At 39.3% G+C, this 15,244-nt stretch overlaps 1 protein-coding gene across 1 annotated transcript in view; it reads right to left on the bottom strand.

The window, feature by feature from the left end:
- Fnip2 (folliculin interacting protein 2) overlaps positions 1 to 15,244 on the bottom strand; it is a 146,151-nt gene that overhangs the window by 14,351 nt on the left and 116,556 nt on the right. The window contains exon 14 of the mRNA XM_013029849.1: positions 14,353 to 14,509. Coding sequence (XP_012885303.1) covers positions 14,353 to 14,509 — 157 coding nt within the window. The remainder of the gene's footprint in view (positions 1 to 14,352; positions 14,510 to 15,244) is intronic.

Below are 15,244 nucleotides of genomic sequence, written 5' to 3'. Positions count from 1 at the left end.
GAAGGGTAAACAAAGGAGGAGGCTGCAATGCTTGGTAAGAAATGTACGCATTATCCTGCCCATGTAATTGTAACTCCTCTGTACAGTATGTTCACAAATAAAATAAAATTAAAAAAAAAAGAAAATGAGAGGAAGTGAGGAGAAGGCAGTCATAATATTTAATGGATATCTATGAGATTAATAAAAATTAAGGGGCGGGATAGTGTTGGGGAGGGGAGAATGATGGAAGCGGGGACATTGATCCATACATATTATACTCATAAACTGAAGTGTTAAATGGTAACTCCTTTGTACAATTACTTGAAGATAATAAAAATATAATAAAAAGCAATACACACATATGTAGCAGCACTTTAATGAAATCGAGTACTATAGTAAATGCTATAAATCATAAACCTAAATGATTGCAATGCTTACTACTGTTCCTCTGGGGAGTACTGAACCCAGGATCCATGCATACTAAGAACTCTACTACTGAGCTCCATTGTTCAGCCCCCAAACACTTATTAAAATACTGCCCCTTCACTTACTGCTCCTCAGGGCTTGGAGTTGGGTTGTGGAGGATGAAGAACAGAAATGGGAAGCAATGTTGTTGCCTGAGGTTGACACATGGACTGTATAAGTCTTACACGAGCCTGCAGCACTAAATGGGGGGAAAAAAGACTATATATCACTATCAGCTTCTTAAGCAAAATAATTTAGTAAAACTCTTCTTCTGAATGTTAAAACTTTTTCTTACTAAAGGGCTTTATTTTGATTATCAGTTGAAAATAAAAAGCCTACACCATGTATTTACTCCTTAAAAATTTTATCAGCTGGGCATGGTAGCACATGCCTGTGATTCACGCTTCTTCAGGAGGAAGATGCACAAGGATCTTGAGTTTGAGGCTAGACCAGGTAAAGGTACTAAAGTCCTCAAAAACAAAATTAAAAGACAAAAAGGCTTGCTGAGTGCCAGTGGCTTACAGTTGTAATCTTGGCTACTAAGGAGGCTGAGATCTGAGGCTCACAGCTCGAAGCCAGCTGAGGAAAGAAAGTCCCTAAGACTCTTACCTCTATTTTAACCACGAAAAAGTTGGAAGTGGAGCTGTGGCTCAAGTGGAAGAGTGCTGTCTGTGAGCACAAAGCTCAAGGACAACACCGAGGCATTGAGTTCAAGCCCTAGGACTAGCACACACACAAAAAACCCTAAAAGGGCTGAAGGCAAGGTTCAAGTAGTATAATGCTTGCTGCCTAGTATGTATAAGACTCTGGATTAAAAATAAAATTTATTTTCCTTCTAAATCACTACTGTCTCAGATGAACTAGGTACTCTGATATTTGAAATATGAAAAATTTGAGAGAAAAATTAACATGATAAAGTCATTCCTGAGCTGGGTGTAGGTCAATACAAAATGTGTGCTTAATATAAATATGAAGCCTTGAGTTTAATCTTCACCACGGAAACAAAACAAAGTCATTTGTACTTGTAATATTTACCTGGGTAACAAACTTGACAAATCTTCTAAATGGTGAAATATGCTAAAAAGAATCAATCTCCAAATAAGTTTCTTGATTTCATGGTTTGTCCAACTCTAACAGAATGAGAATGCATTGTATGTTTATTTTCTCCATAGCCAAAGGACTCTGGAAGTACTGCCCATCACTTTTGCCTGGGTGGCTGCAAACACTGGAAGTGCTATAGCTCTGGAGGGCCACCCTCCATGGACACTGCTGGGCTTCATGTTGCCCACAGGAGGCTAACTACTAGGCAACTCAGCAGGAGCTGGGGCCAAGAGAACACTAGAGGTCATCAGGGAAGCAGACAGCAGTAGAGTTGATGACAGTCTCATCAGAGGAAGAACCAGCCATTACTGTTCCTTTCTGTACTCCCAGAGAAAGAATCACTTGTGTAGTTATACCTTGTCAATCTCACAACTATTTTCCTGTGAAGACTTCTCAAGATTAACATATGAACTTATTATTTTGTCAATTGAAAGAGTTTTCAAAAATTTTCTTTTCTTTGTTGAATCAACATAACAAGTCTGGTTTATCTGTAGCTTCAAGTTCATGGCCAGTTTCTGAGAATACAAAGAGTGCTTCCTGGACTTTAGGTGGATATCCAAGAATAAGAAATATCTACAAATTTTGGATAATTCATAAAAGACAATGATAAGATGGAAGCAAGGGCTTTTAAGCAGGATTTAAGTATCATTTCATTCACTGAATATGGGACCTTTGTGATCATGAGCCTGTGCTTCAGTTTCTATGCCTGTAAAGTAGGACCATACTTAATTCAAACTTTCTGTAAGACTTAAATGAAATTTAATTCCCAAAAGTTTTCTGTAAGAAAAATGTGTGTAACATCTACTAGGTTAGTGACATTTTCTGCTGTCATCTCCTTCCCTATATTACCTTTTCTATTAATCAAGCCTCATTAAACCATCAGCAGTGAAAATGTACACAACACTGGCCTGAGTTCATGCCCTCAGTCTTCTTAAAATACCTCATTATTACTGCTTTTAGCAACCCCAAAATCCAGGCTAACACTCATCACCCAAAACATAAAACTCTGTGCAGTCATTTTCACAGATTCCTTTTCTCCAGGCTGCAGGACTCCTGCTTCTCTTCACTCTGATGTCAGGGCAGAATGTGTTCCTTACCACCTTCTAAGTATTACTCTCCTCTGGTCCCCGGCCTAGCTCTGTAGCCCCAAGGAAGCCTTCTTGCACTTACTTTCCCCTCTTAGGGCACAAAATGCCTAAAATTACTTTGTCACACACTATCTTAACTCACTCTCAATTTCCTACCCATTTACCTATTCAGTGATTTTTAAGTGACTTGAAAGAGAAATTATCTTCACACACACACCCTCCCGCCTAGCCTTCAAAATGAGTGTTAACAAAGTGCTGGACATATTCAAAATATCAAATACATTCTAGCTGAAACAATTTTAGATTTAATCCAGGTCCCACTAAGTCATATGTACCATTATTTTTCTATGTACTACATTTAAATGACTAGTATTTCATATGGGTGCTTATTTTAACTTGAAGAGTCAAAAAGTTCTATTCTTACATATATGCTTCTCTATAACTAACTTATTGCTTCTTCATTTTCCTGTGGAACACAGTCTTCCTTTACACAGATAGATGGAACAATAAGGACAAAACACACAAGGTACCATAGCATGTCAGAAAAAAGAATCTAGGAACATGCACTGGGGCATGGCTCACGTAGTAGAGTACCTACTTAGTAAGTGAGTCAAAAGAATCTAGATCTCACCAAGTGCTTCCAACTCAGCTTAATGTATGCATGCACTCTCCCATGAAACTCAAGAGCCCTGGCAAGGTAGAGACAATCAGACAGAAAGAAGTGTAATTATGTTCTCAACTGCTGGTCTACAAGAACAAAGCAAGCTGCCAATAGTATACATTTTGCCTAGGAACTTCTCCATCCTAAGCTGAATTTACCAATCCTTAAAGACATCTTAGCCCAGATGTATGTTATGGACAGTAGGAGTACACAGAGCCTTCTCTACTCTGCCACACTTTTTTTTTTGTCGGTCGTGGGGCTTGAACTCTGGGACTGGGCACTGTCCCAACAGCTCTTCAGCTCAAAGTAAGTGCTCTACCACTTAAGCCACAGCGCCACTTCTGGTTTTCTAGTGGTTTATTGGAGATAAGAGTCTCATGGGCTTTCCTGCCCAGGCTGTCTTTGAACTGGGATCCTCAGACTCAGCCTCCAGAGAAGCTAGGATTACAGGCATGAGCCACCAGCACCCAGCCACTCTGCCACTCTTAAAGGCTGCATAAGTCACAGCAGTAAAGACTAAAACATCTCTAGCAGCCTCTTTCAAACACGAAGGCAACTAATGATTATGACTCAGGTGTCTTGGATTTTTCTTCAATATTGTGATAATTGATTTGGTGTCAATTCATTAACCATTTTATATTAATTCTAGTAAGTAGTATAACTTCATTAAGGTGCAACTTGAGCAAGAGGATGCTACATGACAAAGCATCTTTCTACAGTGATTCACATCAGTATGCTATTGCATCATGACTTATTAAGAACAGTTTTTACAACAGTTTGGAGAGAGACCTCTAATTAGTCATGGAAAGATGGGAAGAAACATGCAGTTAAGTTCACCTCAATGTTAACTCAGTTGAACATTCTCAGATCACACTGTTGTTTTACTTCCCTAAGGGAGAAACTCACTTATAAAACCACATTCCCGATGGCTTTGGGTCTGAAGCTGAATAAAGTAGTCCAAGCCAACGCAATTCACTTCTGGATGACCAAGGGCCACATACAAAGACTAGGAACACACACACACACACACACACACATATATATATATATATATACACACACATAATATATATATAATATTATACACACACACACACACACACACGAGTAAACAAATGAGAACCCCTTGAGTTTCACCTTCATCTAAAGAAACCTGCTTAGCACTCAGTATTCTTAAATAATCTTCTCCAGTACACAAAGTCATTCAAAATGTTGTTTTTTTTTTTACTAAGATTGAACATTTAGACATTGCTGACAAGAGTTATTCTAACAGAAGGGATAGGCAGAACCTTCCACTGAAGTCTAGGTCAACTCTGTGGGTAGTAAAGAGGCTCATCAGCCCCATCAGTAGGAAATTCCTACAGTCCACTGGAAGAGTTGCATCAAATCCTGCACCCACCTCTGGTCGCTACTGTACCACTCCAGCCAACACCCTTGCTCAGGTCCTCCCATAACCACCTTTTATGAACCCTTCACTTTCTGTTGTACATCCGTCCCTATATTCTTTTCTTTTTTAGACTTCAAACTCCTTGAGGACAGGAGTCATGTTCTCTTCTCTATGGTTGCTTCTGAGGGTTACCTTTATCTATAAAGCCCAGTTGCTAGTATGGATTTGTTTATATTTTCCCTACTCAGGAGTCAGTGTGCTTATGTAATGTGGAACATGCCACTCTTCCTTTCTTTGAATACTTTGCTCTCCTGAATATGCTATAAAAACTTTTCCTTCAGCCTTGACATCTCTTATTTGCTTTTCTATATTTTTCATTTTCTTTTTTTGTCTCAGAGTGGTATTCAAATGGTAGGTTTATGTTTAGCCTTCACTTAGAATTTTTTAGTTGCTCTGGCATTTAACCAATCCTTGCAGTTTTGGATTCAGTAGCTGTTTTTGTTCGTTTTGTTGTTGTTGTTTGTTTTTGGTTGTGGAGCTTGAACTCAGGACCTGGGGGCTATCCCTGAGCTCTTTTGCTCAAGGCTGCCCTCTACCACTCTACCACTTTGAGCCATAGCACTACTTATGGTTTTCTGCTGGTTACTTAGAGATAAGAGTCTCACAGCCTTTCCTGCCCAAACTAGCTTTGAACCACAGCCCTCAGATCTCAGCCTCCTGAATAGCTAGGGTTACAGGGATGAACCACCAGCACCCCACCCATAATTCTCTCTCTCTCTCTCTCTCTCTCTCTCTCTCCTGTCTCTCTCTCTCTCTCTGTCATGGGACTTGACCCCAGGACGCTCTGTCCCTGAACTCTTTTGCTCAAGGCTAGTGTTCTACCACTTGAGCCACAGCTCTACTTCCTTTTTTTTTTCCAGGGTTAATTGAAGATAAGAGTCTAATAGGGACTTTTCTGCCTGGGCTGGCTTGGAACTCTAATCTTCAGATCTCAGCCTCCAGAGTAGCTAGGATTATAGGTATGAGCCACAAATCTCAATAATCATTTAGCATGTTATCCCATTTAAAAAATTATTTTGACTCTAGCCACTTATTGGGGCTAGAACCATACTACCTACCTCTCCTTCTTGTATTTGCTTGCTTTCCTCAGGGTTTATATGACTTGTAGTCTCCGAATGTGGACTCACTATGTTGGAGTTCTTGGTTTTGTTTTCCTATATAGGCCTCATGAGCTAGCTCGTGGCTGTTTGTTTAGTGCGTTTCTTTTCACCAGAGTCCCAGAAATCTCTCTGACCCTAATTTCCATATGTTCTTTCCTGAGGAAGAGCTGGACCCTAGACCCATAAACAGCACATTGATTTCTCAGGGGTGACTTTATTTTCCCCGACTCAAGCTGCCAACCTGTTGCTTTGCTGCTTCACTGCTTCTATGCCTGGAGCTTTCATCACTCTATGAAGAAGCTCTTTGAAGGTAAAGATCTTTTTCCAAAACAGCAGTTTTGGATGCATAGAAGAACATAGCACCTAATCCTAGGCCTGTATCCAGAATGAAATTCTGGATGGCTACTGTGGTCTCAGCCCACTCTGACTGCTTTAGGTTTGATGTCTATTGCTTGGAACAAAAGGTTCTTCTCTCTATGCCTAGATATTGTGAAACTGAGCTAGACTGGTCATATTTCACTTGTTTTTCTATAATGTTGGCATGATGTATACCACCTCTACCCATTAGCATAGCATCTTGCTGGGACCCTCCTCCCACTTCAAACTTTAACTTAGTAAATAAGTGCATAGTACATCACTATGGAAATATTTCTTAATAGATAAATAAATCTCCAAGGTGTGCCTCTCCTTTTCCTCCTCCAAAGCCCTCTCTAGTCTCTGTTACCAGAGAGTCAAGCCAGTCAAGCTGCTGAGCCCATCATCAGAGATTTATCAGTGTAGCTAACAGATCTTTATAGTAATGCTAAAAAGGGTTAATAAGTGTATGATCTCACATTACTGTTAGCAGTGGTCAGACTTCTTTCCCTGGAAACAGGTTAATGTTAGTTACTAAAAGCTTAAAAAGACAGAAGAGGATGAGTGCCAGGTATGGTGGTATATGCCTATAACCCCAACACAGGTAGAGAAATCATGAATTCAAGGCTAACCTTGGCTTCATGTCCCCAAAGAGGAAGAAATTAAGCATTACTTTGGGTTCTGGAATACTGTGGAAAGATCCTAGCAGATAGAGCAGATAGATGACCCTGGAGAGCCCATGAAGCATCATGAAGACCTAGGGACGGAGAAAAAGAGGGTGTACCCAAGCATAGTGAGTTGCTACATAGGAGTGTAAAGGCCTGACCTTCTATTTGTTTGTTCCTATGGAGCCTACAGGCTGAACGCCTGCATGTGCTCTAATAACTCAACAGTTAGGTTGAGTCAAACATAGTTTGAAGGTACAGAATAATACTCAAAGGTTAAAAAGGGTCACCAGGATATAGTAATACAATGGATATGTATGACTGTAAAATAAAACAAGAGAAGTGGCTTTTGCAGAGAATAATAAAGACAACCAAATAGCTCATAGGTAAGTAAAGACATTAAGGAAAATGTCAAAATTAAACATAGGTCTGATTCTGGCACAATGCAAGCCTGAGTAACTAAAGCAAGCTCTCATTTCTTAGGTAAAGAACACACAGAGCCATAGGCATCATGTCTAAACACATTACTCTTCCCTTTTATTGCTCTAAAGAAAAACCACCTGCCCTTTCCCTTTATTTCAGAAAAGAGAGGCATATTCCCATCACAGTTTTACCTTTAGAAAAAAAAAAAAGCAAACAAGCCCCTGTCCTCAGTTTTATAAATAGTGAGCTACCACAAACAAGCACCTCCTATGTGTCAATCAGCAGGCAAGGAACTAAGAAAGTAAAGGAAGTAAGTTTCTGAGAGAAGCACAGGTGAGACATACCACTCAGCATATATGCTTGTATATGGACAAACATTTGTGTTTCACTATACAATAAATCTAATTAGCTCTGGTGATTTCAGTTGTATTCTGTATCAGTTTTTTAAAAAATGGTCATCAAGGCTGGAGGTGTGACACCTGCCTAGTAAGTCTAAAGCCCTGAATTCAAGCCCCAGTACTGCTAATAAAGAAAAAAAGAAAACTTCACCATCAAAGTCCAGTTATTAATCAAAAGGATATAGTCCTGTGGTACATTGCTTGCTACCATGTGTAAGTACCTAGATTCAATCCCCAGAATTTAAAAAACTTAACTAAGTGGGGCGCCAGCGGCTCACGTCTATAATCCTAGCTACTCAGGAAGCTGAGATCTGAGAATGGAGGTTCAAAGCCATCCTGGGAGAAATATCCGTGAGACTCTTATCTCCAATAAACCACTAGAAAACCTGAAGTGGTACTATGCCTCAAGCAGTAGAATACTCGCCTTGAGCTGAAGAGCTGAGGGACAGCACCCAAGCCCAGAGTTCAAGTCCCGCAACCAACCAAAAAAAAAAAGGCAAAAAAAATTAAAATTAACTAATAAATTACTAAAAATTAAGGCCAACCATAGTGGCAAATGCCTAAAATCCAAGAATTTGAGAGACTGAAACAGAAGGGGTTGCAAGTTTGAGTTCAGCCTGAGATACACTCCCTAGCTGAGATCCAAGTATTGCTGTTCGAAGCCAGCCAGGGAGGGAAATTCTGGGAAACTCTTATATTCAATTAACCACCAAAAAGCTGTAAGTGGAGCTGTGGCTCAAGTGGTACAGCACTAGCCTTGAGCAAAAAAAAGCTCAGGGACAGCACCTGGGCATTGAATTCAAGCCTCAACACACACACACAAACACACACACACAAACACACACACACAAACACACACACACACACACACACACATCCAAACTTAAGACATTATAAACAAAACAAACAAAATATGTTTAAAATGCCATCCTTAAGCATTTCCTAACAACAGGTACACTACTACATTTAGGGATACAGATGTGGAAAAGTACAGGCCATAGGCGCAAGGCAGTAGCATGTTCCTATTCCAACCTAGGAAAATGTAAGCAACAAAGGTAGTTCTAAACAACAGATTTGTTCTGCAGAACTGTTTCCTTTGTAAATTGTTGATTTTAAAGATATTGCTGACCTGAGGTAGTCAGCAAATCTGTGTTAGGTGAATAATGATTTCCCGGTTGACAGGACTCTCTATACCCCTGTAGTCTTACTAGTTGACTTCTTATATGAATTAGGTATTCATGAGCATGTATCACAACTAGACTTTTATTAAAGCTACTGTGTCCTGCATGATACTTTAAAGTCAATCTGTTGTTACTCTTAAATGAGAGACTGCTAAATCCAACTACTATTTTATATTATAGATTACTCTGTAAAATGCCCAAGGCTATATAGAGCATAAATAAAAGTATGAAAATGTGTCAGGTGCCAGTGGCTCTCGCCTGTAATCCTAGCTACTCAGGAGGCTGAGATCTGAGGATTACGGTTCAAAGCCAGCCCCGGCAGGAAAGTCCATGAGATTCTTATCTCCAATAACTCACTAGAAAACTGAAAGTGGCACTGTGGCTCAAGCGATGGAGCGCTCACCTTGAGCTGAAGAGCTGAGGGACAGCGCCCAAGCCCAGAGTTCAAGCCCCACGACCCACAAAAAAAAAAAAAAAAAAAGTATGAAAATGTGATTCTGATTTTAGGTTTGGTGACTATACTCATCAGAGAAGTTAAGAGCTATCTGGCTTGTGGCCCTACAGCAAAGCTGCTGGCCCCATGTATGAAGAAGGTTCTGTTCAGCAATCTTCAACAGGAGCTTTGTGGGACTGATGACCATCAATATCATCAGTCAGGAGAACTTTAAATACATCTGTATGTGTCTTTCCAAACTCAGACAGGAATTCGATTTTTATTAAAATAACACTGGTCATATACTCTCCATATTAAAAGCACTTCATATTACTTTTGTTTACAAAGCACTTTCATGTATATTATTTTAATAGCTAACTTTCTGGTGGATTTAGTAGAATTCAAGGCACTGTGCTACACACTTGATATAGACTTTCTCATAGAATGTCCAAATTGAACCTGTGATCCCAGTACTGTTCATTTTAGAGATGAGAAAATTAAAATAAATTATCCCAAGGTTAAAAGCTACTAAGGACTGAGCTCTACTTTAAACTCATGTTTGTTTAGAGATATCAAACTCAAAACAACTGAACTGGATGGAAGAAGTCATATGGATCAAGACACATTGTACATATAAATTGACATATTGAATCTGAAACCCTAAAGATAATATTAAAAAATTAGAAACAAAACAAACAAAAAACAACTGAATCCTATTTCCAGTCTGAGGCCTGTGATGCCAGCTGATTTATTTAAGATTATCAGGGAATGAATGTGGATAACAGGATTTGCACCCAAGCTACCAATGTTTTCCACTGCCTGCTCTACTCTGGTGCCTCGTTGGATAACCCTGATATTACCTTGGTTGGTAGCATTTACAGGTAGACAAGACACAGAAAGAAAGAAAAGGCTACTTGAGGGTCACAGGTCCAGAGTACTACTGGTTTGCTGCATGTCCATTCTCTCTCCACTTAAAGCCAAAAAGAAAACAAAAGAATGCATATTCAGATGTAGCTAGAAAAAACTAAAACAGTATTACTTTAGACTAATTTAAGGCAGATGTTAGCAGCAAAGAGATAATACATGGACTAAACAAGAATCTGAATTTTAATGTGTGAAAAATAATGGGAAAATAAATGTAAATAAAGTTAATATGCTTCCATAAGAGATTAGGACATAGAAAAGTACAAAAGGAAAATCTTGGTACTAGAAGTTCTCAAAAGGAAACCCCTCAGGCTCTGGAGAAAAACTCTAAAACAATCTACTGCGGTAATAAAAGTACAAATTTATGAAGACAGATTTGGGGATACAAGTCATAAATAGGGCTAGAAAATAATTCAATAACATAAGTCAATTGCTTTTAAACAGATATGGAAAGTCCTTCTCTAGCCAGGCACTGGTGGTTCATGCCTAGCTCTTAGAAGGCTGAAATCTGAAGATCACAATGTAAAGCCAGCCTGAGCAGAAAAGTCCTTGACACTTTTATCTCCATTTAACCTTCAAAAAATCTGTAAATGGGGGCTGGGAAGGTGGCTCAGTGGTAGAGTGCTTGCCTTGCATGCATGAGGCCCTAGGTTCGATTCCTCAGCACCACATAAGAAAAAAGCCAGAAGTGGCGCTGTGGCTCAAGTGGTAGAGTGCTAGCCTTGAGCTGAAGAGCTGAGGGACAGCGCCCAGGCCCAGAGTTCAGGCCCCACAACCAGACCCCCCCCCAAAAAAAAATCTGTAAATGGATGTATGGCTCAAGTAGAATGTCAGACTTGAGTGGAAAATGAGGACCTGAGTTCAAGCCCCAGTATTGGCACATATACACACAAAGAAGTCCTTCTCTAAAAAGAATTATGAATATCTGATGAAGTAACTGATGAAGCTCCAAAAAATTAGGAGTATCAAAACCTGGTGAAGTCTGACATGGACACTGAAAATTATTTAAATCCAATCAAGCAATGGTAACACAATTTATTCTAGTCTTTTCTTCCACAAGTTATTCTTTCACCTACAACTCTGGCTACATATTTGCCTTTTGATCTTTCCTTCTTTCTCTTGCAACAGCTCAAGAATTTAAATACTCCCTATGATTTATGGGGCAGTCAATTTAATATGTTGTTTTCAAAAATATTCCTCAGCCAAAAGAGGTGCACAGTTGAGGCAGAATGATCAGGAGTTTGAGACTGTATAGTGATACCTTTTGTCAAAAGATGGAAAACAAATAAAATCTTAATTTTTTCCAACAAACATTTATTAATATAAGTTGGAAGTAAGACATAAAAAGAAAACCACTGTCATAAAGTGCCAGCCTGAGAGGCGGTCTATGTGAACAATATTTCAAAAGCAAAATTCATGATAATGAATATGTCATGTAAAGATGATCTTTGCAAGCTATATATCAAACAATAGCCTAATATTTAGAATAGTTCAACAGCTCAAGAAACTAAACCCTCAAAGAATCAATAACCCAATTAGTAAACCAGCAAAAAAGCTAAATACAGACTTCTCAGAAGTAAAAATGGCCAACAGACATAGGAAGAAATACTATCTCTGGCCATTAAAAAAATGTAAATCAAAACAACACAGATTTTGTCTCACTCAGTCAGAATGACCATCATCAATAACACAAACAACAGATGCTAGCTCTGATATAGGAGAAAAGGAAACATAATACATTGTTGGTGTGAATGTAAAGTTGTTCAATTACTCTGAAAAGCATTTGTAGATTTCTCAACAAACTACCTTATGATCCAACAATACCACTCTTGGATATTTATCCAAAAGATTTAATTCAGTACACAGTAAAGCCACTTGTACAACGATATTCAGTGCTGCACTATTCACTATAGCCAAGGTATGAAAACATCCAAGATGACCCTCAATGGACAAACACATCAAAAAAATGTGATATATAAACACAATGGAATTTTGCTCGTTCATTAGGAAGAATGATATTATATCATTTGCAAAGAAATGGATGGACCTGGAAGAAATTATGTTAAGTGAAGTGAGATACAAGAGTCATGTTCTCTCTCATATGTGGAAGCTAGAACTAATTTATAAATGTATAAGTAAACAAACATGAAGTTATATGCAAGTACATACAAAATGGCATACGCAGTGGAGAATTCAAACTATGCAATTCCTTAGAAAACTAACCCACAGTCCAACAAAATTAGTATCAGGAAACTAGTACTTGAAAGGTGTATGAGAAGAGATCAAGGGAAGGGAGGTAGAAAAATGGATAGAGGAAGCAGGGGGCAATGCAATTTTAATATTCAATGCATATCCCATGAAAGTAAGAAAATTGAGGGGAGGAGTTGAGGTGGGAGAGATGAGGGAGAATGATGAAAGGGGCAACATAAATCAAGATGCACTATATTTATGAAGTGACATGTTAAATGGTAATCAGTTTGTATAACTACTTAAAGATAATAAAAATATAATTAAAACATAGACAAAAGCAAAATTCATGATGATGACTATGACATGTGAAATTAGAAATCCATTACTAATGATAATTGGTTATAATCTAAATGTAATAGACTTCTAAAGATGTTTTTATGAACCCTTCACAATTTCCTATTAACACCCATGCATGACTGCACTTTGGAGTCATCCACAATGTGACACAATACAGGTTATTAAGCTTAATAACTTTCCATATCTCGGGGTGATTGAAGAGTTTAAAGAAATGAGAAATGCTACAGTGTGAAAACACTTCAGGAATATCCTGGTGAATGTGTCCTGTCCGATAACAAAGTGGGGTGGGGCTACGAATATACAGTGGATGGGCCTTGCCCCGCTCCCAAACACCTCACATTTCTTCACATCCCCATGGAGGGGTCATGAGGACATCTGCTTTCCTGCTGAGTTCTTCTTCCTACCTCAGCCTGCTTAGCCTGTGTGTGTGTGATGTGTGTTTTGCCTTCATAGAACATGTTCAAGGCCAAAGATAACATGCAATACCTTCTGTTCTATCTTGCAAAAAAAAAAAAATCTTGGGCTGGAAAGGTGGCTCAGTGGTAAAATGCTTGTCTTGCATGCATGAGGCCCTGGGTTTGATTCCTCAGCACCACATAAACAGTAAAAGCCGGAAGTGGTGCTGTGGCTTAAGTGGTAGAGCACTAGCCTTGAACTGAAGAGCTGAGGGACAGAGCCCAGGCCCAGAGTTCAAGCCCCACAACTGACAAAAAAAAAAAAATTATTGGGTGAGGAGCCAGCAAGCCAAATTTCAATTTTCTTAATGCAAAAATACTTTCCCTATTGCAAAAGACACTATATTTCTAATGCAAAACATCTATTCTTGCATGTGCCCAATAGCAGCTCAATTAACAGGTCCATCAGATTGACATCATTTTCTTAACTTCTTATTTCATGTCATACTGCAGATAACAGAAAACCACTTAACTGCAGCTACAAGGCAATTTTCCATTTTTATGCAGCCATCAAAATGAACTTAATGACAAATCAGTTAAAATAAATTAGTTTTAGGAACTTGTAAGAATAGGATAAAAAGCAAACAATATACAACATCTCTTTGGTCCTCCCCGTGATGACATATTATTGCCACCATCTGTGCCATTTATTCAGTTTGCCCAGACTGCCCGCTCCCATTCATCATTAAATCCATTCTTTGCCCTTCCCTATCCTGTTCTGTGACCAAGGAGCCTGACCTTAATTATAACAGGATACAGTCACATTAGCTGTGACCTTGCTCTCAGGCTTCCCACTGGGACTGGCCAATGGAATATACCAGAAGAGACCAGAGTACAGGGGAAAGATGGGACAGCCAGATGTACAATCACCCCACTTACTTTCCCTCCATCCAGGCAGTCCGTCTTCCCAGCATATCTTCTCTACAACTTTGCTGTCATATCAACTCTGCTTTCTTGTCCTGGCCATGTATATTCACAGTACTTTACCCTCCCTTGTTGGTTTCCCTATCCTGCCTACATCTGTATATACAATCTCCTAAGTAGATGTTTTCAGTAAAAACACCCATTGCTGGCCATAGTCTTGGCTATCACACTTTCAGTAGCCAATGGCTCCAAGATGAGGTCACTTACATGCACTGTATGAACCAGATCAGCCATCAGACACTGCTTCAGTTTCTCATCACTGCTGGTCCCATGAAGCACCATATCAGGCATGTATGTAGGACAGTAACCTGCCAGGAGTGAGCGGCCAAAGTTTCTTACATTTGGATTGCTGATGCTGTGAGACCTAAAACAATATTTGGACTATTAAATACACAGTTACAAGACATATTTCCTTCTGATATTACAACAGAAATAAAATCCCTAATGATATAAGTAATATAAAATAGCTTCAGTGTGGTCTACCTACCAGTCTCCAGTAAGTAGTGTGGGAAAACAAAAATGAGGACATTAGGGAAAAGGGAGCTGTTTTTGTTTTTATTTCCATAGATGAGTAAGAGTTCATTCTTGTACCTCATCTATCAGGCAGTTTGTGTCAAAGAGTAAAGAAAAAATGTTAGAGCTGAGTATTGGTGGCTTATGCCTATAATACTAGCTATTCAGGAGCCTGAGATCTGAGGATAATGGTTCTAAGGCAGCCTGGGCAGGAAAAGTCCATGAGACCCTTATCTCCAACTAATTACTACCAACTAACTACTCAGAAAAAGCTGGAAGTGGCACTGTGGCTCAAGTGATATAGTGTTAGCCTTGAGTAAAAGGAGCTCAGGGACGCATCCAGACTCAAGCCCCAGGACTGCCCCCCCCAAAAAAAAGTTGGGGAAAAGGGTCTTGCCAAAAGTCTAGCTTTAGGAATGTAACGTATCTGGACAGGGGTGGTGCCCACTACAGTGTAGAACAACACAAGAACATTTTCTAGTTATGATTTTCAGTCATCACAATAAAGAGTCTGATGGGGCTGGGAAGTTGGCTCAGTGGTAGAGCGCTTGCCTTGCATGCCTGAGGCCCTGGGTTCGATTCCTCA

The sequence above is a fragment of the Dipodomys ordii genome, unplaced genomic scaffold (genome assembly GCF_000151885.1).
Source record: "Dipodomys ordii isolate 6190 unplaced genomic scaffold, Dord_2.0 Scaffold123, whole genome shotgun sequence".
Classification (NCBI taxonomy): Eukaryota; Metazoa; Chordata; class Mammalia; order Rodentia; family Heteromyidae; genus Dipodomys; species Dipodomys ordii.
This window is presented reverse-complemented; position numbering and strand designations above follow the sequence as displayed.